Source organism: Homalodisca vitripennis, chromosome 3 (assembly GCF_021130785.1).
Source record: "Homalodisca vitripennis isolate AUS2020 chromosome 3, UT_GWSS_2.1, whole genome shotgun sequence".
Taxonomy (NCBI): domain Eukaryota; kingdom Metazoa; phylum Arthropoda; class Insecta; order Hemiptera; family Cicadellidae; genus Homalodisca; species Homalodisca vitripennis.
Window position 1 is genome coordinate 91007130 of NC_060209.1, and position 24756 is coordinate 91031885.

Genomic DNA, 24756 nt, shown 5'->3' on the forward strand with positions numbered 1-24756 from the left:
TCAAGGCAAAAGTTTACAGAGATACTCGTATATCAATAGCGTGTTACAAACCCTAAATTCAACCATGGTCCAGTCATGAATAAAGGTTATTTTTACATATGGCCTAACGTCCATCAACACATTAAATACCTAAATTAAACAAACGCGCGCAATACATGATACATACCTGGCATACAATCTTGGAGTATATCATCCACGAGCGAGTATCCTTTATTATATTTTCTGTTCATACAAAATATGACTTACCCTACACCTCATGTGTAACCAAGGTAAGTACAACAATTAATTTATACCTATATAAAAAGATTTAAAAAAACACATGTGAACGTTTACGCGAACAAGACAGCCGATTTAACACTGTACGAGAGGAGAGACACAAAATAGTGTAATCCACTGAACTGGATACAGGGACATGATATAAAACCAGGAACTGTGTGACATGTGGATCTCCCTCGCCCCCTCCCGCTGCCCGCCACAACTGACACTGTCACTGGAACTGATAGTGAACTTGTTATAGGAAACGAATTATTTATTTATCTCTCTCTCTTTATTCAGAGTTAAATCATTGTACCCAAAAGGTTTATAATAACACATATTCGGCAAATTTTCCAGACAAGGTTGTAATTAACATACTGTAAATCAAAACCAAAATTAATTAACGATTTATTTCCAACAGCTCAAAATAAGATTAAACCTAACTTTACAGTTAGAGCACATTTTTTTGAGGTCCGATACTCATACAAAAATCTTTCATAGAATATACATATTCAAACTTTGTTTTCTCGTTAAAACTCATTAGTACAAATCCAACGCTGAGCTGAAACGTAACCACAGCTGAACTTTACAACTTCCATATCCTGGAAAGCTTATAGAAGTATAAGTAATTTTTAGGGTGAAAAGATGTGACAATATTTTGATGTCCTTCCGAAAACGAAAGAATTATAAGTTTAGAACACCAGGCCATGAGGCACAATTAAAATTGGGATCAAAGATCGGAAGTGATCAGAAATCTGAGAAGTAAATAAGCCGGAGGGAACCATAAAACGAAGGAGGAAGACGCTGAGAAGAAACGAGGAGAACCAGTATCCTGATAAAGTAAGAAACCATCGATAAGAAATGGGAGGACCCACAGTTCGAGGAATCCGCAGGATATGGCTTGAAACGCGTTTTACATGGTACACCCTATACCGATAATGCTAATTTTGCTATTTTTATGCCCATTTTTTTCAGAGGCCATTGGAGATAGACCTATGAAATTTTCACAGTTTGTACTACCTCTTTTTATTTACAAACAGACCTATTTTCAAATAAATATCTCAACTTTAAACCTCTCAAAAATGTTTTTTTAAGTACCATTTTAAAGATTTATTTTTTAACATGTTTAATTAATATATTTCCAATAAAAACAGATACCAAGATAATAATAGGTATATTTGTACAAATATGCATTATAATTATGTGACAAAAATTTGAAGATCTTGAACGGTTTCTGAGAAAATCGGGCATAAGTGTGCGAAAATGAAATTTTCGGTAAACGCAGTTTAAAGTAAGTGATTATACTAGATTTAAAATTTTTGTAACTTACCAGCATTAAAACATTCCTGGTTCATAGTCCTTGAACTTATCTTTCTCTTCAATCTTCCTTTTAGCCATCCTCCTTTGTTTCCTTTTCCTCTTTTGTGAATTCTGAACTTTCTTTTCAGCTTCATACACTCTTTTTCTATCAATTTTCTGAAGGCGCAGATTGCAATTATCACTGTATTTTAGTTTAAGAGCTTGTAAAACATCTAGTTTCCCTAAAGCACCTTTGTTAAAACTAATAACTGCATCATATACTCCTATTTTTAAGGTTGTCATACCTACAAATACAGTTTTTGGCAGGCGCTTCCATATAACTCCATTCAATGACTCGTTTGGATTTTGGGTACGACCTAAAGTGCATCGACTTAGAAGAGTGTTGTTTGATAAGTCATTGAAGACAGGTTTGATGGCATTTAAAACTACTTCAGAAAGAGAGTGCTTGTGGGAATATGGCTCTTTAGTTATTTTTGCTCGGTTGAAACCGCACCATGAAAGTTCTCCTTCGGGGCATAAAGTATGCTTAGGGTTAGCATCTGTTGACATTTTATGGTAGAAAATTGCCCATATGGCCTTTTTCATTTCAAGTAAGTCATCCCTGTTGTTTTTTATGTCATTACCATAGTAGGATTGAATGGTATCTATTTCAGGGCCAGTAAGCCTACCTTTTCCACCAAGTGCTTTACCATCACTCAATGTTCCCGTTGTCTTACACAGCTTTCGAAGTCGCGACCCCATCCTTTTGGAAACATGTCCTATACACTCAGCCTTTTCTATATTTATATCTCCATAAGGCTTTGATTCATTGACAGCTGCATGACCCTTAGAGTCAACGTCCCCTAAGTAAGTCAGATATCTTACACCTCTTGTCATCACGGATCGGTTGAATATTGCACGGGACAAGATATTTTGTTTAATTTTTCTATAAGGGTTATAGTTGTCATAGAAATGTGGGAGTGGTATCATTTTTTTTGTAACAAATCAAACTATATTAATTTGCAAAAAAAACCTAAAAAAAATCAAAATATTGAGTTCCATGTCCCCTTAAACAAGAAGAAACAAGACGTTAGTGAAAGAGGAGTCTACATTTTTATGAAATCCCGCTGCTTTTTTATATCGGACTACGAGGGAGAACTGGGACACATAGATTGTGAATAACTAAGGACTCATTACCACCAGTTCTCTTAAGTTCGAATATTACTAATTAACAAATAGGTTCCTGGGTGACATAGGCTTAAAATCCTAAAGAACGATTAAGTGATCCTGGATACATAGCCCACAGTGAGATGAGTTTACATATAACGAGGAGCCCAAGGAACACATTCGCGACTCATGGAATTAAATAACCTAAATGTTGATTGGAGTGCAAATTACTACAGGACGGCTAGGTGCGCTCGCCCATTTCTCTACTTCGACATTGCAAAGTTTGTTAGATAAAGTCTAACTGAGAAATTGAATTAAAGATTCAAAATTATATGAAGATTCAATTTAATAATGTGATTCCTGGTTTATAAATCTGGGGTCTTTTTCGTTTAAGGGCCAGCACCTTACAAACATACTATACCTGACTGACAGTGCATTTAATCGTTTTTTTGGTGATATCAGTTCTTAGGGCAGTAGTCCAGGTACTACTTCTAGTATAAACTCGTCTTATCTTATCAGTGATAAACGCGCACCGCTTATCTTTTGCCTGTAATGAAACCTGCGTTAGTTCTGTGAGTTATACTTAGTTTTTCTTGTTCAATAAAGCGTGGTGAGTTGATCTGGGCTTGGACTTTGCAAGCTCGAGTTAATTTTTTTTCTGCGCAGCGGGCAAGCATCGCGTGATCTGAGTTTTGAATAGGCAAGCTAGGGTCTTTTGTGCTGGCCTTTAAACGAAAAAGACCCTAAATCTGCCCTTTAGTAATAAAGCTATGATCAATTTTGAAATATACGTCATAAACTAAACCTTTTGGAACACCTTCAGGTTACAATGAATGCATTGGTTGAGATGAAGTGAAAACTTTTATCAGTAACTTTATCTTCCAACAGTTTACTTTAAAATCCTTGATAAAAGAAAAGTAATGATCAAAATTAAAATTATCTAAGTTGGCACTATCTTACGTATTGTTGAATAGAATTTTACTTTTTTCAATCCTTTAATTTCCTACCACCACCCATTTCGAGGGAAAGATGAGTAAAATTGTAATCACAAGTGGTCTTAAGAGATGTTACTGAACATCCCCAAAGGACATTTTAAAATTCTCATCAGTTTAAAAATTAAATACGCGGGACTTTTAGAGTACCCTGTATATATTTGGAAATCACTGTAATGACGGGGTATTTTGTGGTTACTATTAATTGCATCTTAATTTATAATATTTTGCGTTTTAAATAGAACATAGAAACATTGTACAGTTTTTAATTGTACTCGTAATTCAAACAGTTTAATGGTTAACATGGGCTTTTCGTTTTATTTGTTTTTTTTAGAGCTAAGCTCTCTATAAATACACTTATGCGATTATTAGAAAAATAGGATTTTACACATTCTGGGAATAATTAAACTTAACTTACCAGTAAAATCGCCGATTTCTAAATATTAAATATAATACTGACAGATGAAGTGCTACCATGTAGCCACTCTACATTAGGAGAACAACTAGACACACACTCGAGAGGCACAAGGAAATGAAAGGTGAAACTAAGCTGTTTAGGTTTTAGAGTTTTAAGTAAAGCAACGAGCGAGGCAAGGCAGATAACGTAAATAAGGATTACTTTACACACGTTTGTAAACTCAACACTCCTTACTCTGAGCACTGGAAATGTGTTAAGTTTCCTTATTTTACAGCTCCAGCAACACAAACAGAAACAAGGGAGACTTTTATTTATTACATTATATATAAATAGAGGAAGTAAAGGAGTGATAAGGTTGACGGATGTACAATAACACAAAGTAGAATAGCAGCACTGATCTCTGTTCAATTTATCTGACTTCCACACGAGCGAGAAGTGGACCGACTACCAACATATTGTTTTCCACCCTCTTGAAACATGATAAACCTCTCTCGCCTGAGCAGTTCGTGGCAGAAAATTAAAGACAGATTAGTAATGTTATGTTCTTAATCTGAATTTCACCCACGGTAGACTGAAATGCTTATAAACAAAGCTATCCTGGAATTATAAAATATATCTCAATAGTCCTTTTTGTAATATTTTACGAGGTTTTAGTTACTTCTAAAAATAATTTTTTAAACTTTTTTGTGTTTTTACAACTTCAAACGTGAAATTACATTGAACTTAGTTGAAAACTTCTCTATTACTTATTGATCATATCAAGAAATAAAAACTAGGAAAAAATTAATAAAGTCTCCGTATAAATCTCTTTATTCAATGATTTGATGAACTCTGTCATGGTTGTTTCTGTTCCCTTTCGGAATGTCCACTGCGCCGGGCGCCGTATCGCGCCTTCACTACTTTAGACGATCTTTATCTCAGGAGGAAGTATTAGTTGTGTGTTTTAGGTAAAAGTTATATGCTACTTAAAGTGTTATACACATATAAAGTACAAAATATATAACATTCCACTACATCCAGTAAAATATTTCCACTCCCAATTCTCCCCAGAGTTCTCTACCAGAATTATTCCACGTCGCGGCGAGTAATACACAGGTAAACAATCTATCTATCTATCTACACATAACACACACTAGATGTTGTGCCACGTAAAACGCTCTGTTACTGTTACTGTTATTTTAGCAGCTGATCAGTGATTTACTATGTCCAATCGCCAGTCGCCGCTGAATCCAAAGGTGCTGCCTCTGAAAATCTGCCGCCGTAGGCCTGGGCCTAGTCAGCGTTATTAGATACACGGCACAACGTGTGAACCTCCCTATAATAAATATTTCAATAATAACCAATTGGTTCCTTTAACGCATCCTCTTCAAATATGTACTATCTCTTTTCATTATTTTCTAAAATTACAATCCATCTAATATACTTTAATTTTTCATAGGTTAAAATCTAGGAAACCTCAGAGCATAATAATCCTGGTCTATCCTTAAATGCCTCATACGGGTTCTTTCTTAAATAGCTCATTCTAGCCCTCCCTTAAATACTACATTCTGGTCTTCCCTTACATACTTCATTTTGGCCCTTCCTTACAAACCAAATTCTGGTCCTTCCTTACAAACACAATTCTGGTCCTTCCTTATATACCACATTCTAGTCCTCTCTCACATACCTCATTCTAGTCTTCCCTTACATACATAATTCTGGTCCTTCCTTATATACCACATTCTGGTCCTTCCTTACGTAACTCATTCTGGTACTTACTCTCATACCTCATCTGGTTCTTCCTTATATAGATCATTCTAGTCCTTCCTTGCAAACCCCATTCTGGTCTTTCATTACTAAATACCTCATTCTAGTCCTTTCTCACGTACTTCATTCTGGTTCTTCCTTACAAACCCCATTATGGTCCTTCCTTATAAACCCCATTCCGGTTCTTCCTTACAAATCCCATTCTGGTCATTCCTTATATACCACATTCTAGCCCTCCCTCACATACCTCATTCTAGTCTTCCCTTGCATACCTAATTCTAGTCATCCTTACGTAACTCATTCTGGTCCTTCCTCACATACCTCATTCTGGTCCTTCTTTACAAACCCCATTCCGGTCCTTTCTTACAAATCCCATTCTGGTCCTTCCTTACAAACACCAATTCTGGTCCTTCCTTACATACCTCATTCTGGTACTTCCTTATATACAACATTCAGGTCCTTCATTACAAACTTCATTCTGGTTCTTTCTTATATAGCTCATTCTGGTACTTCCTTACAATTCCCAGTCTCCCCCTTCCCTACAAACCACATTGTGGTTCTTGCTTACATACATAATTCTGTATATTCTAAAACCCCATTCTGGTCCTTCCTTACAATCCCTATTCTAGCCCTTCCTTACAAGCCCCATTCTGGCCTTTCCTTACAATCCGCATTGTGGTCCTTTCTTACATAACTCATTCTGGCCCTTCCTTATAAACCACATTCTGGTTCTTCCTAACAAACTCCATTCAGGACCTTGCTTACAAACTCCATTATATCTTTCCTTATATTCCTCATTCTGTTCCTTTCTTACAAACCCAATTCTAGTCCTTCTTTACATAGCCCATTCTGTTCATTCTTTTTATACTCCATTCTGGACCTTCCGTATATATCACATTCTGGTTCTTCCTTACATACCTTATTTTGGTCTTTCCTTACAAATCCTATTCTGGCCGTTCCTTTCATACCTCATTGGAGACTTTCTTATACATATCACTCTTTTAGTCTAAAATGTGCTGTAACTTCATTATTCAACCCAGGTCACAAACAACAAAATTGTAAAGCCTTTGGTGCGGGAACCATCAAATCAAATAAAAAAAGCTTTCATTCATTGAACGTTTGTCTGCACAAACAGCTTTTCAGAACAACTTCTAAAACTAATTAATTAATTGATTTAGACTTATACTATATAGAAATACCTAAACTAAACTAATGAGGGAAGTGAAGCTGTCGTCCTGTCGGGTTGTGCGAACATCAACCTCGCCACGGTCTCTCTACTGAGTATCGCGGTCCTGAAGAGACAAGACGCGGTATGTTATGTAGCAGGTTTGCAGCCTGCATACAGTTCCCATAGGCAACAATCCTGCAACCTTTCAAATGGTCGTATTTCCTAAACTGTGTTCTTAGCTTTTTTTCTTTTTTTCTTTTTTTTTTGCAATAACACAATAATTTCTTCACTTAGAAAGAGAATTTTCTTTTTGTTACTCTTTTTGTCAGTTTTGGTGCATGTATATCATAAATCATTTGTTCGACAATATTAAATAAAATTACGGATAAATATTTCAATTTAAAAATTTTGCAGTTTGTTTTCATTTTCATAAACATAATAACCACGTTTATGTAGATTGATGAAATCCAACACAAAAAAGATTTCTGTACTAATTTACTTGTATTAATATATTAATTATACCATCAATTTAGTTGTACCTAAGTAAATGTTTGAGTACGACGTTTTTCGAACAAAATTTGTACACTGACATCACACATGTGTTATAATTTCAGATATGATGTTGTAAAGGTAGATAGATTTTTGTTTCGGTGGTTTTCTCCCATCAATGCCTAGTATTCGATGTTTCAATGGATAGTAATTGAAAGGATGAATCTACAAAATTGTGCCTTGGTTAATTGTATCAAAATACTGACCATACGCCGTGTGTTTTGTGGGTGTCGTTTCAAAACAAAAGTAGTCAACACATGAATTTTGGAATAGGCTCGTCCCACGTGCTCTAAAATGAGTTTAGCAATCTAAAAATACTGGGTGTGTCACAGTACATTTGAAAGGAGTTGAAGATTTTTTCCTTCCAGCTTCAAACTATTACAGATTATCACATTATTTTAGTAAAATCTTTATTTTTATTATGTTTAAAACTACGTACAGCACAACTTTTAACAGAACTTTTAAAACTTGTGACACTTTGAAGATTTATGTTAAACATTCACAAATTATTATTTTTAACACTTTTCACCCCAAATCGATAGGGGTTTAATAATATCTTGTATAAAGTACATAATCTAGCACCTTATATGATTTTTTTTTATGTTCGAATGTATGAACTTAAATTTTATGTGATACAACGTCAATTTTTGGATTTAAAAACACGTCTGCTCTGTTCCACATGTGTAGTTGTATATTGCAACTAGACAGTCGACTACTCTGAACGTAATCGACTTCGGCTAATTTACAAGAAACGCAATTTGTACGAGATAAGTTCTTATTTTTTGTTAATTATTCCAATTATATATAGTTAATATTAGTTTTAATTTAGGCTTAGCAAATTGTAATGTACAATAGGAAAGGCAGACAAAAGTTAAAACTATAGGACCTTTGAAATTTTACTTCCAAGCCTTTAAGGATTACCGTAAAAATAACAAATCCGTAGCCGCGAATGTAGTCGCGTGGAACTAAGTTACATACCTTTGTGTCATTACACAGATCCGGCTTCCGATACCTTTGTGTCTCCGTCTCTACTGCTAGTTACAGCACCATTAACCGAGTTCTATCAGAACAGTAGACTTTTTTAATAACTTTTTTCACGTAGTGGTAACAGAATGACTTCCTACTAACAAAGGATGTCATATAGACAAGCTTTTATAAAATTAATTTATAAAGAAAAAAACTATCAAAACACACTAAAAAGCGTAAACTATCAAATGAAATACTCATTTTATTTTAGTAAATCTGTATTTTTATTCGCGGAAGACAATATTACAAACAATACATTTCATCTCTGTACAAACAAACTTCCCGATTTGCTCATTATACGAGCATTATTACATCACTCTAATGTATCTACAGGATTATAGGCGTGTAAACATACATTCATTGCCCATTAATGTACGTACGAAAATAGTATCTAAGCATCACTAAATGTAAACGATGATTTTAGCTCCAGTTCAGTAATATCAGTCGGAGGAACAGTTAACACACAGTCTATGTGTTTTTCTTCGTACCTTGCTAAAAGTTAAAATTCCATAACCATTTGAAAAAAACTTTGTAAAATACATTTTACCAACTTAAAACTAATGTACATATTAGATTGATAGGTAGGCTACAGCAAGGAAATGATACTCACCAAGGTATAATTGGATTGTAGATGACCGGAGGGAACATGACTCTGCAAATAAGAAAAAAAATAATTAAAGCTTTTATCATAAGTAATAGAAAATATTGTGAGACACTGAGTTTAAACATCAATTAAATACAAAATATTGTTTGAGAGTATTTAAGTTTCAAAATTGTCTGTCTTTGATTTTTAGCCGCTCGCCACTTGCCATAGATTTTGATGTGGCTCACTGCTAGCAATACAGAGAAAAAGGCTATTTAGGTAAGGTCCAGACTCTTTGTGAGTAAACAATACACTCTTGAACTTAAGATTGTCCACCCTTTGTACTGACTTACAGCCACCAAGGGCACTTAAGCTTTATTAATGCTTAAAGGATAAATATATGCAAGGTCTAGATTTCACTAGTGAAGCAACATCTCGGCTGTGGTCAAATGCATCTCAATGACATATGCCAGCCAATTACACCCTAAGAAAGCTTCATTCGTACACATGTGGAAGGTCTAGTGAAACAACATCTAGGCTGTTATCACGTTTATCTCAATGACATATGTCAGCCAATTACACACTAAGAAAGCTTCATTCGTACACATGTGCAAGGTCTAGTGAAGTAACATCTCGGCTGTGGTCACGTGCATCTCAATGACGTATGTCAGCCAATCACATTTTATTAATAATTCATTCGTAAATATGTGCAAGATCTAGTCAAACAACGACAGGGCTGTGGTCAAAATAACAGCACCCATCTCAATGATATGTCTGCAAGTTAAATTTTATTAATGCTTAGACATACATATATAAGACATCTAAAATGAATCCTCTCGAATTGACATATATTTGCCACGATATCAAATCAAATCAAAATCAATTTTATTTCAAAATTTGCAAACAAGCACAGTACACATAATATAAATGAAATTTGTCCCACATGGGCCATAGAGGCTTGTGCGTGGTGACGAGTCTGTTTCTAGTTGCTGGTGCACAGCGGTATCATAATAGTTATCATTAATAACAATAAATTATTTTACAAAACTATTTTCAAAACAATTATTAAGTATGAAATCTGAAAATAATCTGTGTAATTTGTAGGCCACAGACAACATTAATTATGCCACAATACCCAATAGTCTAATTATTTGATATAAAAGATCATATAAAAATAAGGTATGTTATTTGCTATAGTGCAAATAAATTAAAATGGAACAAAATTAATTACTAACGATACTTAGGTTAAATTTGGTTTATTAGAGGTGTTCAAATCCATCGGAGATGCGAAACGGCGCAAGACGGCCATCGTAACAATAGTGAAAAACAGTTTGTTGCGTATAGTAAAGTAAGTTAGTCCAGTAAATAAACGTGATCATATATTTTAGTCTAGTATATAGATGAGAGCAGCGACTCACCGTGTTCAGCGCCGACCTCCAACAGCCAGTTAGAGACAAGATTTCTGTATGCGGACAGCGGGACCTGCAGGTCAGTTATGTGTTGCGGAATATTTCTGAGTAGGAAATTTGCAATGTAATAAGGATTGGTGTAATTATACGATTTTACTACTCGGGGAACCTGCAAGCCCACGCTAACAGCATTCCTTGTAAAATATCTATGTGTGACAGGGGTGACGATCTCCTGCCTGTGGCTCCTCGCGAAAGAACCAGTAAGCTTTTAATATATAGCTGCCGAATTGATAACAATTGTGTCTCTGTATAAAGCAAGATAGTCGGGTATCTGTTGTGTTTTTTGAACGCTGCCTTAAATAACTAAATTTTGAACGGTCATTAACGGATATAAAATAGACCTGTAAGCCCCTCCCCATACTATAAATGCCATATTGTAAAATTGATTGTGCATAGGCGTAATAAATAGTTTTAATTTCATTGGGATTTAATATTCAGTTAATTGATGGAAAACGTAAATCATTTTTCCCTTAGTTTAGATTTTAACATGTGGATGTGTGGGTTCCCATTTTAATTTTGAATCCATGATGACTCCCAGGTACTTGTACTGGTTCACCCTCTGTAACACACCCGACAATCACAGGAGCCACTGTTCGTGTCACCGCAAGAGTGGAGTACCAATCCCATGTCCACAGGCGGCTCGCCCGCGCTGCGCAATGAGATCGGCATACATTTAGTTTTTGAAACATTCATGGTTAGAATATTTTCATCAAAACCACCGTTTTACTAACGCCAATTCTCCCGCAGCAACACGGTAGGACCTCCTCCCACGATCTCCGCTCAAACAATATTGCAGTATCATCTGCAAACAGAAATATCCTACAAGTAATCTCGAGTTTAAACAATATTATTTATGTAAATTAAGAATAGAAGTGGACCAAGAGTGCTACCTTGGACTACACCGTAATCAACACTCATTGTGTCACTTAAATGATTGTTTATAGAGACTGTTTGCGTACGTCCGCCTCAAATAGCTTCTGAACCAGTTCAGCTTTAATCCGCGAACTCCAACACATTCTAATTTGCGAAAAAGCAGGTTTTCTGTTTATACTATCAAAAGCTTTTTGCCAGATCAATGTAAAGAAGTAACACTTTATTATTGTTATTTAAGGCATGTGTTATACATTTATTAATTGCGAATAGGGAGTCTGAGTATTTTTGTTTTTGCGAAAGCCGTATTGGGACTCTGACAGAATATTTTTATCTTCGAGGTATTTCTGTAATTGATATTTTACCACACTTCTCTAGTACTTTACTTAGCACACTTAGCAATGATATTGGCCTATAATTGTGCATGTCTGATTTACTATTGTTTTTGTAAATTGGGATTACTTTTGCAGATTTAAATAATTCTGGATAAACACCTGAAGATATACTGAGATTTATTATATGTTTTAGAGGGGACGCCAGCTTACTAATTTGTTGCTTGAGCAGGGCTACGGGGAGGCCGTTCATACCGGGAGCCGATCCAACTCGCATTCCCCTGACACACTCCTCCACCTGGCTGTCCGAGACCGGGCGCAAGCGAAACTCATGCCCCCGTACCCTATGCACTGTATCATCCACCAGCAGGGGACCAGTTGATGCCGGAACTTCCCATGGCCAACTTCCTTCCCACTTGCGAAAAAAAAACAAATTAAAAGAGTTAGCCACTTCCTTTGTACTTCCACCAGGATTGTCACTGTTTTGAGTAAAATGGCGCACAGGAAACTCCTCTCTCTTTTTCCTGACAGAAATGAACTCGTTAACAGTTCTCCAAAACATTTTCGCGTTTTCCCGCTGAATTTAATAATTTTTCTTTGAAATAAGCCGTCTTTACTCTTTTTATTTCATTGCTTAAGTTGTTCCTAAAAATCAAGTAGTAGTTTCGTAATCGTTCATTAAATGGTTGTCTTTTTAATATTTTACTTAATTTATCACGTTTTCTAACAGCATGAATTAAATTATATGAAATCCAAGGTTTCAGTTTTTATTTCTTGTAGATAGATATTTTGTTTCGTAACGAACTTGCTCTGAGCTTGTCAAACGTGTTTTAGGAAAGCGTTACAGCTAGCATTTACTTCTTGTAAGCCGAGGACATGGTCCCACGTCTGAGCCGCTACCAGCCCATCCAACACCTTCATGTCCAAGTACGTGGTTGTTTGTGTCCAAACCGCGAGGAGAAGTAATTGGGAGACGTATCATAACAGTGACAGCATAGTGGTCGGTAATTCCTGTTTTTAAAATACCTGAAGTAATAAAGTCATAGTTATCATGTTTTAAGAAGATATGGTCAATACACGTCAAAGAATGAGCAGTAACCCGTGTTGGTTTGTTTATACAGTTAATTAGTCCAGCTTTGTACATTATATTTAGATAACTGTCTTGTTGAGCGTCGTTTATTGTACTATCTAAGATATCAATGTTTATATCACCAGTGAATATGTAGGAAGTATTGTTTGCCAGTTTCGAGTAGTAAAGTTCTAGATCAGATAAGAATAATTGGCAGTCCATCGCAGGGCTGCGGTAGATAGCTAATATGTCAAAATGTCGGCCGTCAACGTCAAAGTCAAGTTTGTAGTCCAGTCGCTTCCCTAGTTTAATTTGTCGCGAGCCGCCGCATAGATCTGTTCTCAAGTAGACCACCGTACCATCACATCTGTTCCAGTTGTCAGTCGTACAAAATACCTCATATCCATCTATATTAGTTAGAGTCTTGTCTGAGTCAATCCACGATTCTGTAAACACAATGATATCATAAATAATGTTCAAACTTTGTATTAATATTAGTGCCTGGTCGATATGTTTATAATAACTATAGTATATTTAGATGAAATATTTTTAAGACTTCTGTTTATCCCGTTATGGAAACATTCAGTCAGTTCAGTATGGCAGTCAAACTCCTCACAATAAACTTGTCCGTGGCCGTCAAGCGCAAGTAACACGTCCCTATCCAACCTCAGCAACAAGCAACAACCCGTCCGTCCCGCCACGACCCCGCCGCGCCAACAGCACGCACTGTTTAATTTTACAGACCCCTATGTACACGATTTGATTATAATAAATAATTTAATAAATATTATTGCCATTGAACTTTTATAATAATTTAAAAACATGACAGTTATAAAAGAATGTTCAACGATTTTAAAATAAGTAAGTTTTATCGTTTATCGCCGCCACGACCCCGCCGCGCCAACAACCGCAACGTTTTAGTTATACAGGCTTATATATACACAATTTAATTGTAATTACAATTTTTAATAACTTTAAACGTAGCTGACTTAAAAAAGATGTATAAGAATAAAATAATATAGAGTTATTTAACTATATCTTTCCAGTTACCGTAGGTGTTTCTTTCGCTACTTTTTCTGTTATAAAAACAATGATTAGTTACATCTCCGTTATTCCCATACCAACATTAAAAATCTTTTCGAATAACTTATACCATTGTTACCACTTTCTTGCTTCTGGATATTATATAGGCTTTATCCTCAAACAAAGAACATACCTTGTACATAATTATTTCTAACGCCAAGCACACTCACATACAGACACACGTACCTACATACAGAACTATACACAAGTTGCATGGTATATTACAATTATATACTGAAAAGTGTAAACAGGTAGTGCTTATGTAACTAATCTATGTAACTAAAATATTAAATTTGACTTGCTAATTTTAAACATGACGGTAAAAGAATTACAGAAATCGTACACATAGAGATAATCATATAAGAATCATCCTACTGCTGATTAATTAATTAATTACCACCACATTATTCAATGGTTTAATAACATTTTATTGATCTCCCTTACACACACATTCATTCTACAAACATTCATCTCCATTTATTGTTTACAATTATGTACAAGCTATAATATTCGAACATAAGTATTTTTTGTCTCATAATTACCACAATGAGAGTACACGGATTCATTGTCATAGTACAAGAAGTACTAACCTACCCAAATTAGTACTATTGAAGTAAAAGAATCTGTCTGTTGCTTTATATACTACTTAAATTGAAAATAAACTTAAATTGTCAGAACCTAACAAAGTACTAAATGAAAAAGGGAATTATTCATTGAATTATGCTTAACCTTAGCTTAAAATAAACTAACACATTTAAGTAAAGATCTTTTTAATAAACAAAAATTTATAATGCTCATTAATGTAAAAAGTTATATACAAAAAAATGTCAACAAAAAAAAATTCAACAAGAACCCACGTTACTTACTGGACAGAGGACACTTATAATTTGGATTTACAGGTGCAGAAGCATTTTAGAACTAATTTCCGTCGCTTTAACCGTAAGTCTTTATACTCGTATAATACCTAAAACATACATACGGATATTCGAATCTTTTGGACTGATAATTGCTTTACTGGAATAGTAATGGAGTTGGAGATGTTTATCTAATTTTCATATTTCCTCAGGTACAGAATGAAGTATTGAAAAAACAACCCAAATACTTAAAATTTACTATGCTAAATATATAAAGCACAAATTGACATATATTCGCCACGTTATAATTTGGATTTACAGGTGCAGCAACATTAGATTGAATCAAATTAATAACAAGAAGCATCAAACTTCAGAAAATCTGCTTACGCTACTCATCACAATATATAAGCTTATTTATTTCTTATAAATCTAATTGATTTGCTGTTTTGTACGATATACTAAAGTTTGACAGGTGACGTTTGTTTGCCAAACATAAAGTTAGCTATAACACTGGGACGGTTTTATGACACTAGTTGATTAAAACAGCGCGATCGTAACTAGGGCTATTTAAAGTCAACGAGTTTAAAAATAAAATTTTAATTTATGACACATCCTTGCAAAAATCAAAGAATAATTGAAAAATCGCGTACTTATATAAATCTGTTTCTAATAGCTTGTTAAAATTTAAAGATATGAGAGTAAAATAACTTTTAGGGCAGAAATCCTTACGTAGAGGTACCCGGACTTGCATACTAATTTTTATTTGGTACTATTAACAAACATATTATGCATTAAAGAATGTAAATATGCTGAACGAAACGTGTTCTATACACATGGGTAAACTTTAATATGATCAAATATTATACATAGTATTAACCCTAAGTTCGGAACATTCGTTATACACTTTTATATTATGTTACTATATGACACCGCATCAATTTTTATTGTGTTAACTATGTACATTTTACAAAATGGTGTGGAAACCGTTGTAATAAAGTATTTTTTAAAATTGCATTTATTACTGAATATTTTGTATTCCTTTAAACGAAAAACCTGTATAGTAAATATTCGCTAAGCGTAGAAAACACGCAAATACTAGTAATTTAATTACTTGGTTGTACTTAAAGTTAACCTTTCAAAAGACTCGTATATAAATGTTGGAAAGAATAAATCTACCAGTAAATAAATATCTGTCTTAGACAATTTAAAATAAGCAACAGTAAACACTTGCGTATAACTATTGGAAACGGTACTATGCCTTATTTTTAAAACTAAATAAATCAATATACCCTAGACAAACACATATTCATCTTCATTAGAATCTATTGACCAATCAGCAACGGACTCTATTGACTCAGGACGATTTGACGGTACAGCAGCAACAGAGAAGTATGCTTGTGCACTGTTAACAGACTGAGTCGTGAGTCGAAGCCAATCCTGTGACAAGCCGTTGTGGTAGAGGCAGGTGACATCAGGAGTGCCAACTTGAGACTGACTGTCAACAGCTGCTTAATTAACTTTACACCTACTTCCACTTGGTAGCGTCAGAGTTGGCAACATTTCCACTTAAAATGTGACTGTATAGACTACTTTGCCGGTCTTAAAAATATCCATGCAACAGTTTAGTGAGTATTAAATCTTGCTGGATAGAATGACAAAGAATCACTAACGAAGATACTTTATTAGATTTTTGACTCACAAATTCTAAAAGTAATCCTCCTGAAAACTTTCAATAGACAGAAATCTCGGATATTTGCGAACTCTATAGCAAACTGAGATACGAACTAAAGACATTTTAATACAGAGAACAGTGTGCTTTTTGTAACTGCCACACCATAGGAACCCTTTATTATACAAAGACAGTTCATATTAGAGCACGTGCTCTTATACAAACGTTTTTCGATGACAAATAGGTAAAATAAACACATTATATATCAATGTTTTATTATGACATGCAGAAATGAGTCAAACACATGCACACATCACTAAAATATATCCTTATAAACGAAATAAAAAATACATAGTATAACACATTTGTGTAAATCCTACACTTTTAGATACTTTGTAGACCGTGTGTTAAGTTAGATATCTACCAGAGGAAGAGGTTACATTGCAGATCTTGAAACATACTGTTGTTGACAGATATTGTTTCACTTGACGATGGGAAATGTTAGAAAAAGTGTTACTTTCACAAACGTAACATAAAAAAGGTAAGAGTATATATTTCTATTGACAAAAACTCAATACAATGGTTAAATGTCCATTTTTCAAGTGTGGGCATGGGGAGCCAAATTAAAATGAAGATTAAATTTAATAATATAATTAATTATAATTGAATTTGCTCAGCTTTAATTTAATATTCAAAATAAAGAGTAATCTCAAATATAAAAACATTAAGTATTTATTGTCTGAAATACCTACATAAAGCTTCAATGAATATTTCTCACTGCAAACCTCTCCACCGCGAACTAACTAAAACTAATGTTTAGAAACACCACAGTGAGCTCAGTGTTTATCTAATCTGTTGTCAACCATTGACATTGCTGTGATCTAGTGTGTAAACTCCACGATATATCGTTTAACCAGGGTGTTCCTCATGTAATCTGATTTCCATTTACAACAATATAATTAAAACTTGGAGCCATCACGTAACGTCTACTTTCAGCTTCACTAAATAATTCCATTAAACGCCGTAAAAACACCAAGTAAAATGTTCCCACAATACGAGTGCGTTAGTATTATTTATTCTTTGGTATGCAATTATCGCAGTCCCAATATTGCTGGACCTTGGTTCTTGTCTTTATTACTACCAAGTAAGCTTTGTAAATAAACACCACAAACAGTTTATTTTTCAATCCTTACTTTAAATAACTATCCTACGTTAATTCCGTTAATTCTAATATCGTACTGAATATTAATCTTCATTGTTGCAATGGTTCACATTCGATGATGGATTTCAAATATCAATATGAACTTTTCATAAGTTATAATTTCAGCTAAATGTATCTAGCTAGTATTTCCTCCAAATAAGAACAACTGGGAATAAATACGCTCACTGAAAATAACGTTTTTAAACTAAAAAGAAAACTTAGACAATATTTTCGTGCCGTGGTATTTCGTGCGATACTAAAAATATTTCGATATGAAGATTTTCAAAACAAACCACTCGGTGTTTAGAAAGGAAGGAAGATGATCAGTGTTTCAAGAAACTACTTCAAACTTTATTGTTGCAAGACAAACTTAATCAATGTATTTCTAAAGTAAATACATAAAAATTTGAATAGAATCTCAACGATTTAGGACTTAATGAGTTTAGTCATATAATATACTATATTTTAGCTTCAGTGCACGCAATGCTAATAGGTTTACAATTATAAATTCGTTACCATTAGTTATATTTTATACACATATAATAACTATTACAAATTAATAAGATAGTAGTAAAAATAAGTGACTGTAATCGAATTGTAAATGCAAAAGTTACATTCAAAACTCGAGTGTATTTCCGTCAGAACAAATTATGTTTCGTCCATACAGACTTTGGCTAACGGAACTTGGGGGGGCGGGAGTTTTGGTCAAACAACCCCAATTCTAATAAGATCGAATGATAAACACCGGTTATGACAGTCAGCAATTACAAGTGTACCATCACGTACAAAATAAGCAAGGTTAGATAAATAATAAAATTTAATCAAAATCTTTAATAATATTCTAACTTCCTGTGTGAATGGTTAAACCAAAAAGTACTTCTGAACAATCCGTCAATGCTCTTTTACGACACCCCTTACAAAATACGTCTGGAATTATTCTTGCTGTTTTTCCTATGTGAAAATTCTTTTTAAACCTGCACTCGAATATGTCCTCCACAGCGAGATCCGGCAGTATCGTAGCGGCGAGTACACCAGTTCGATTGCAAATCTTCACTTAAGCTCGGCCATAACTGAACGCCAAAATAATACTTTTACACGATAAAAAGCACAATCGTAATGTTCAGACAGAGAATTTGATACTATAGCACCAAAGTTTCGGCCTACAAATTGAAATACCTATTTGACAAGACAGCCGTAACATTACGATTCGGAAATGTTGTGGACACTTAAACCAATTGTAATTTCAAGCCCCACAATGAAATGAGCTGACAGAAGCTAATAGCCAGACAAACTTTGTTTAAAACCGAGCGCCACGAATGGCTTAATTGCTTTTTGATCGTTATCCTCTCCAGTGCCAGATTCACAGCACAGATTATAGTTAATTAATCATCCACAAAATCAAATTATTGCCTGTCCTATCGGTAGCTTATCTCCATTTATATTACAAAGCACACGCGAACATATTTACGATACATAGTGTGCAGTGCTTAATATATTTTTCTTATTAATAAAGTTAATATTATCGTTCGTTTACTAATATTCACGCATAAATACTGTCACACCATGACTTCTTCTGAGTTATTACAATGTATACAAAAATTACATGAGGTAATCCTGACTTAATAACACACAAACACACACACACACACACACACACACACACACACACACACACACACACACACACACACACACACACACACACACACACACACACACACACACACACATTTACAAAACTTTGAGTTTAAACAGCAAAATAGATTTACTAGATCAGGTCAGTTTATGTCAATATCAGTTCCGTTTTTAGTCAAAGAAGTTAGCAGGCATCAATTTTATAACATGGGTCCGGCCAATTATAACAAGTTTATAATATTTTGTGGGAATGATATTATTTTTGAGAAAAAACATAAAGTAAAAATGAAATTGTTAGAATTTGTTCATATGCAATGTTTATTTATACACACAAATTAACTTATTATTATCATGTTGTATTGTTGCTGTTTTCTCTGTTATATTGTTTTTAATTTATATTGTTATTGTTATGAATTTATATTATTATTGTTAGTAATTTATATAGTTATTGTTATGAAGTTATATTGTTATTGTTAATAATTTATATTGTTGTTGTTGTGAATTGATATAGTTATGTATATAAAGTTAAATGTTATTGTTGTATTTTTCTTATAATTATTACTTTGTTGTTATTTGCTTTGTATATGGTTCAGGTGGTATATTGAAAAAAGAAAACATTTAAATGATAAATTATCTATGTTTATGATTATAAAAATAATGTATGAAATATTTAGTGACTATAGACTGCTGTCAAAATACAATTAGGATAAAATAAAATAAAAATGGCCAACTGTATTCCCGCACGCGCCGTACGTGGTGCATTGGGAATGATTGATGTAAAATGTGTTCTGTATTGTATTGAATAAAGGATTTTTGAACTTGAACTTGAACTTGAACACACACACACACACACACACACACACACACACACACACGCACACAAAATAAAATCTTTTGTTGGTAGAAATTGATTTATACAAGGAGTTTATTATTATTTTATTTAATGTTATCCACAAAATGTGACCTATGTGATTACGTGTGCAACAAGACCTCTACACAATGTAATAAACAGCAAAGATTCAACAGGTAACTGGATTTAAAAAATTCCACAAAATTCCGGATGTTTTTAAAGAAAGACAGAGGTAGTTTATACCTACAAGCTTAAAAGTGTTCAATGTGAGCTCCATCGTCACACGGCACACATCACATCGATAGTCTAGTTCTTCCCAAACTTTGATCAATGTGTCTGGAGTGATTGTTGCAACAGCTGCTTCCATTCTGTTCCTTAAGTCGGGTAAGTCAGATGGTAGGGGAGGCACATACACACAATCATTTATGAATCCCCAAAGGCAGATATCACATGGTATCAGGTCGTGTGAACATGAAGACCACTCGAAAGAAGCTCTGTCATCAGGTTCCTTGCGACCAATCCAGCGGTCTAGTACAGTGACGTTCAACCCGTCGCGTACTGAGTTATGTCAGTGAGGTGGTGCACAATCTTGTTGCTAAATGAAGTTCTATGGTTCATCTTCTTTCAATTCCATAGTTCTAAGGAATCAAGATAAGAAATACCAGTTACAGTTCCTTCTCCAACATTCAATTTAGGGGAGTCTCACTGTACTTGTACCATATCGTGAGGGTTTTCTGAGCCCTAGTTACATCCCTAGTACTTTTCAAAACTAAACAATAATATAGTGATCAATCTTTACGAATTAAAGAAACAAATCGAGTCTGAAGAATTGCGGTTTATCTTTTAAAACAAGATTTTGCCAAAGTGTGATTCATGCCCAACGCACGTGCTTGTTCCAACGGGTTACTGGCTTCGTAAACGAAACGTAAAGAACTTTCTATCTTGGTGCTTGAGCAATTTGCCCACAGTTCCTTCAACATCGTCGTAACTCTGGAATTTCCGCCTGATGCCTTCTTCAGTGCACCAACATATGGAAATCACGTGATTCTTAATCTGTGCTGAAAGGGAAATGAGGTAATACCTCTAACCTCAAATGAAATGACTTAAAAGGAAGTTAAAATTAACATGAGGTCAAGTATTTTTATTTCAGTATAATGTAATATATAACCTGATTTATAAACAAAATACGAGGTAAAGTCCAATTTGAACGAAATTGGGGAACTTGTATTTTATTCTCTTCCTGTATTTGTATGTATTTTATGTCATGATAAAATACGAACAAAATACATGATAATAATATAATTAGGATATAGTTTATTTTTATTTTTATTTTCATACTAATACAACTTGCTGTATAAATACAGTAACCATAAAATAATGTTTTATCAATTAAGAACAATCTAGGATTCATAAATATCCACGTGTAGAATTTCAACCACAAAACTGAACCTCAAAAAGTACCACAAAGGTACCGTCCGGTTTTAAACCCGTTACCGAGAGAACATGATATCAATACAACCAAAGAGCCTTACTTTTTAAGTTTCTGTAAATTTTTCAATTTGCTGTTTCTGTCACTCGTGTTAAATTGATTACTAATATTATGTATACAAGTTCGACTATGAGTAAAGTTTCCATTATAGCTGGACCACACTGATCACTGGAATACCGCTCATGTCAGTAAATATCCTCTTTTGCTAAATAACAAAACCATAGAGCGAGGTACAGAAGGCGAATATTGTTACCTGGTATCTTTAAGAGCTTAATGGACTCCATAGTGACAAGTCAAACAATAACAAAACATTCCCTTTGTATGCCAGACTAGTCTCGTGCCGCACAAAAGAAATGCTTTGTCTTCACAAAGTCACAGCATTCAAGAATTGTGAAGCTAAATGGGTTTAAAACACTGGATGCTTACTTCACTCGTAGGACAGTTAAAGCTCACAGCTTATGAAGAAGAGAAATGGTATTGAGGGAAAAGTTACATCTGCTGTGGTAACTAAGTAATCTTTAACGGTTAAGTAGAAAGTCTGCTTTGTGTAAGTGCATTACTAAAGTTTTTCCTTTTTCCATGTAATGTCCACTGTGAAAGAACGTACAATATGTATGGGTACGCTAATGTATACTATATCATCTGGAGCTTATAATTTCCCCTCCCCAAACATCTACACGTCTTCAGGTATCGATACCGAATTACTGCAACCGATTGTTGGAGAGTGAATACGTTATTTTCACTTAGATAAAATTTTTCACCATGATTATTTTATTGGAAATGTGTGTTCTGAAGTATTATTTTGGCCTACGCACATTTCTTCTTGTTTTTAATACGATTTCATAAAAAAATATTTTTCTCCTTCACTATATAAAGAATATACAAATAAAAAGTCCTACATAGCCGTATATTAATTATTATGTATGTACTTATATGTTGTTAGAAAAAAGTGTTTAAAGATGGAATTAATCTTACTGACCATAGCAATTATGTTAAATCATAAATATTTAATGTCTAACAGGTGAATAATTAATTACTCTCGTCTATAGCAATTTAAGTGAGTGTTGGTTTTTATCGAATACAACATGGGGTAAAATACGTGATAAATAAACAAATAAATAATCAAGGTTATACATTAAACGAACATTATCGTATGCATTATTTATTTCAGAAGATAATATATAATGAAACACTCACAAATATTAACACAAGAGAGAGTAGTTCGCATTTATTATTTTTCAATCCCAATCTTTAGATGATAAAGCGATATGCGGAGACTGTTTGTTGCAATGTACTCAATGACCGCCAAATTTGCGAAGTGGAAGTCACACAAAACAGAGAGCCCTAGTTCTTGGACAAGTGTGAAGGTCCTACAGCTGAGAGCGGTGAAATCCAATCCAGCAGTTATCTCTGGCGCTGGCACTGACTAACTATCACTCAAAACTACTTAGCTTCGAAAACAACTTTGCTCTTCAGACAACTGGGTGGTACACGGCATAAATAACCCGGGCTAAGTAAGAAAGAAATACCTTATTTGATCACGGGTGGGTTGGATCGATACCTGGAGAAATTAAGAAAAAGTTAACTTGTAAGCCATTTAAAACTTACCCTGCATAGTTCCAGTTTGTCAACAGTACAATACCTAATGAGTTGTAAACGATTGATAGGACATTAGATCTTTGTGCTAACCCATTTAGCAGCATCGTTTGTTATATAATATATCGGGATAAGTATTCAATAAGAATAAAAATTAGCTAAGTTTCATTCGTGAGGTACATTTGTTATATTATACAATAGTTATTGTTACAACTAAAACTATTAAAGATTGATCAACTTTGGGCAGTTATACTTTAAAAAAATGCTATAAAATATAAAAAAATGTACTTTACAAATTAAACACAGGAATCTCTTTCTTCAAATTTATAGTTCTAGCTCTTACATTACAAAGCAAATACATATGTTATATGGAATTTTGCCAAGCGCTGCATGGTGCGTTTCTGTCATCTGTGGCCACAGATTTTGGCGACAGCTAATGGCAACCGCTGGAACATAGCGTGGAAATATAGTAATTTTATTAACGAGAACGAACTACAATACATTCACTGCATGGGAATAACTGAGGCACGTGTGAGTCAATCCTCTTACGAACGTTCAGCTCCATTTCACCTTCTACTTAGAGCAGCATCTGAAATCTGTTTCTTCGTCGCCAACTTTGTTGGATCTCTTTAGGCAAACGTTTTAGGATTCTATGAGTCAAATCTGTGACATCGTCAGATTTCAGACGCTGCATTAAGCGGAAGGTGAACTCAAACCTTCGTATTGAATTAACCCTTTCCACCATATCTTCGTTATGTGTCAATCCCCTTGCTACCTGTAATAGTATGTTGTAGTTTGTTCACCCCAGTGCTTAATTTCTAAAATTTTAGGTGTGGGAACTCTTAAAGCGGGAAGCTCAGACCGGTGGGTATGGAATACACCCCAGGAAGGAGGGGGGCCCTCACCCAGGAAAACTTTTGAAAATTATAACTGTAAACCTTTGTTTTTAGGCCACCCAGACATAATAATACATTCATTTTTATAAAATACCAAGTGATATTTTAAACGCTGTTTATTTTCTTTAAGGTGCTTGATTAGGATGTAAGAAAATAAAAAAAACATGAATTTAAATTATTGAGTTTACTCTCTACACTACTCTACTCCATTAACACCTTGTTGCCTACTTTAAAATTTCCCAGAAATATTTGGTTTGATTTCATTGACCATTTTGTTTGAATCAATGAAGCTCGCCAATATTAATTTTTTAATGAATGGTAAAAATAAAAACAAATTGAGCCTTATTCACAGTTTTATTTATACACATTACAGTAGTAATAATAATACATATTAATATGTAAATGGATGTTTGTTATAATATAACAGCTTTTTTATAAGTTTGCATATTTTACAAAAAATTGCATACCTTATGGGTACAAAAACAATATTAATACATTCAAAATAAACCAACTTCTTGGAAAGGAAAAGGAAGCGTTTAA

At 34.2% G+C, this 24756-nt stretch overlaps 1 protein-coding gene across 2 annotated transcripts in view; it reads right to left on the reverse strand.

The window, feature by feature from the left end:
• LOC124357173 (calcium uniporter protein, mitochondrial) overlaps positions 1-24756 on the reverse strand; it is a 433451-nt gene that overhangs the window by 203616 nt on the left and 205079 nt on the right. For both annotated transcript variants that reach the window (XM_046808690.1, XM_046808691.1), the window contains exon 2: positions 9231-9272. In XM_046808690.1, the coding sequence (XP_046664646.1) occupies positions 9231-9272 (42 nt within the window). The remainder of the gene's footprint in view (positions 1-9230; positions 9273-24756) is intronic.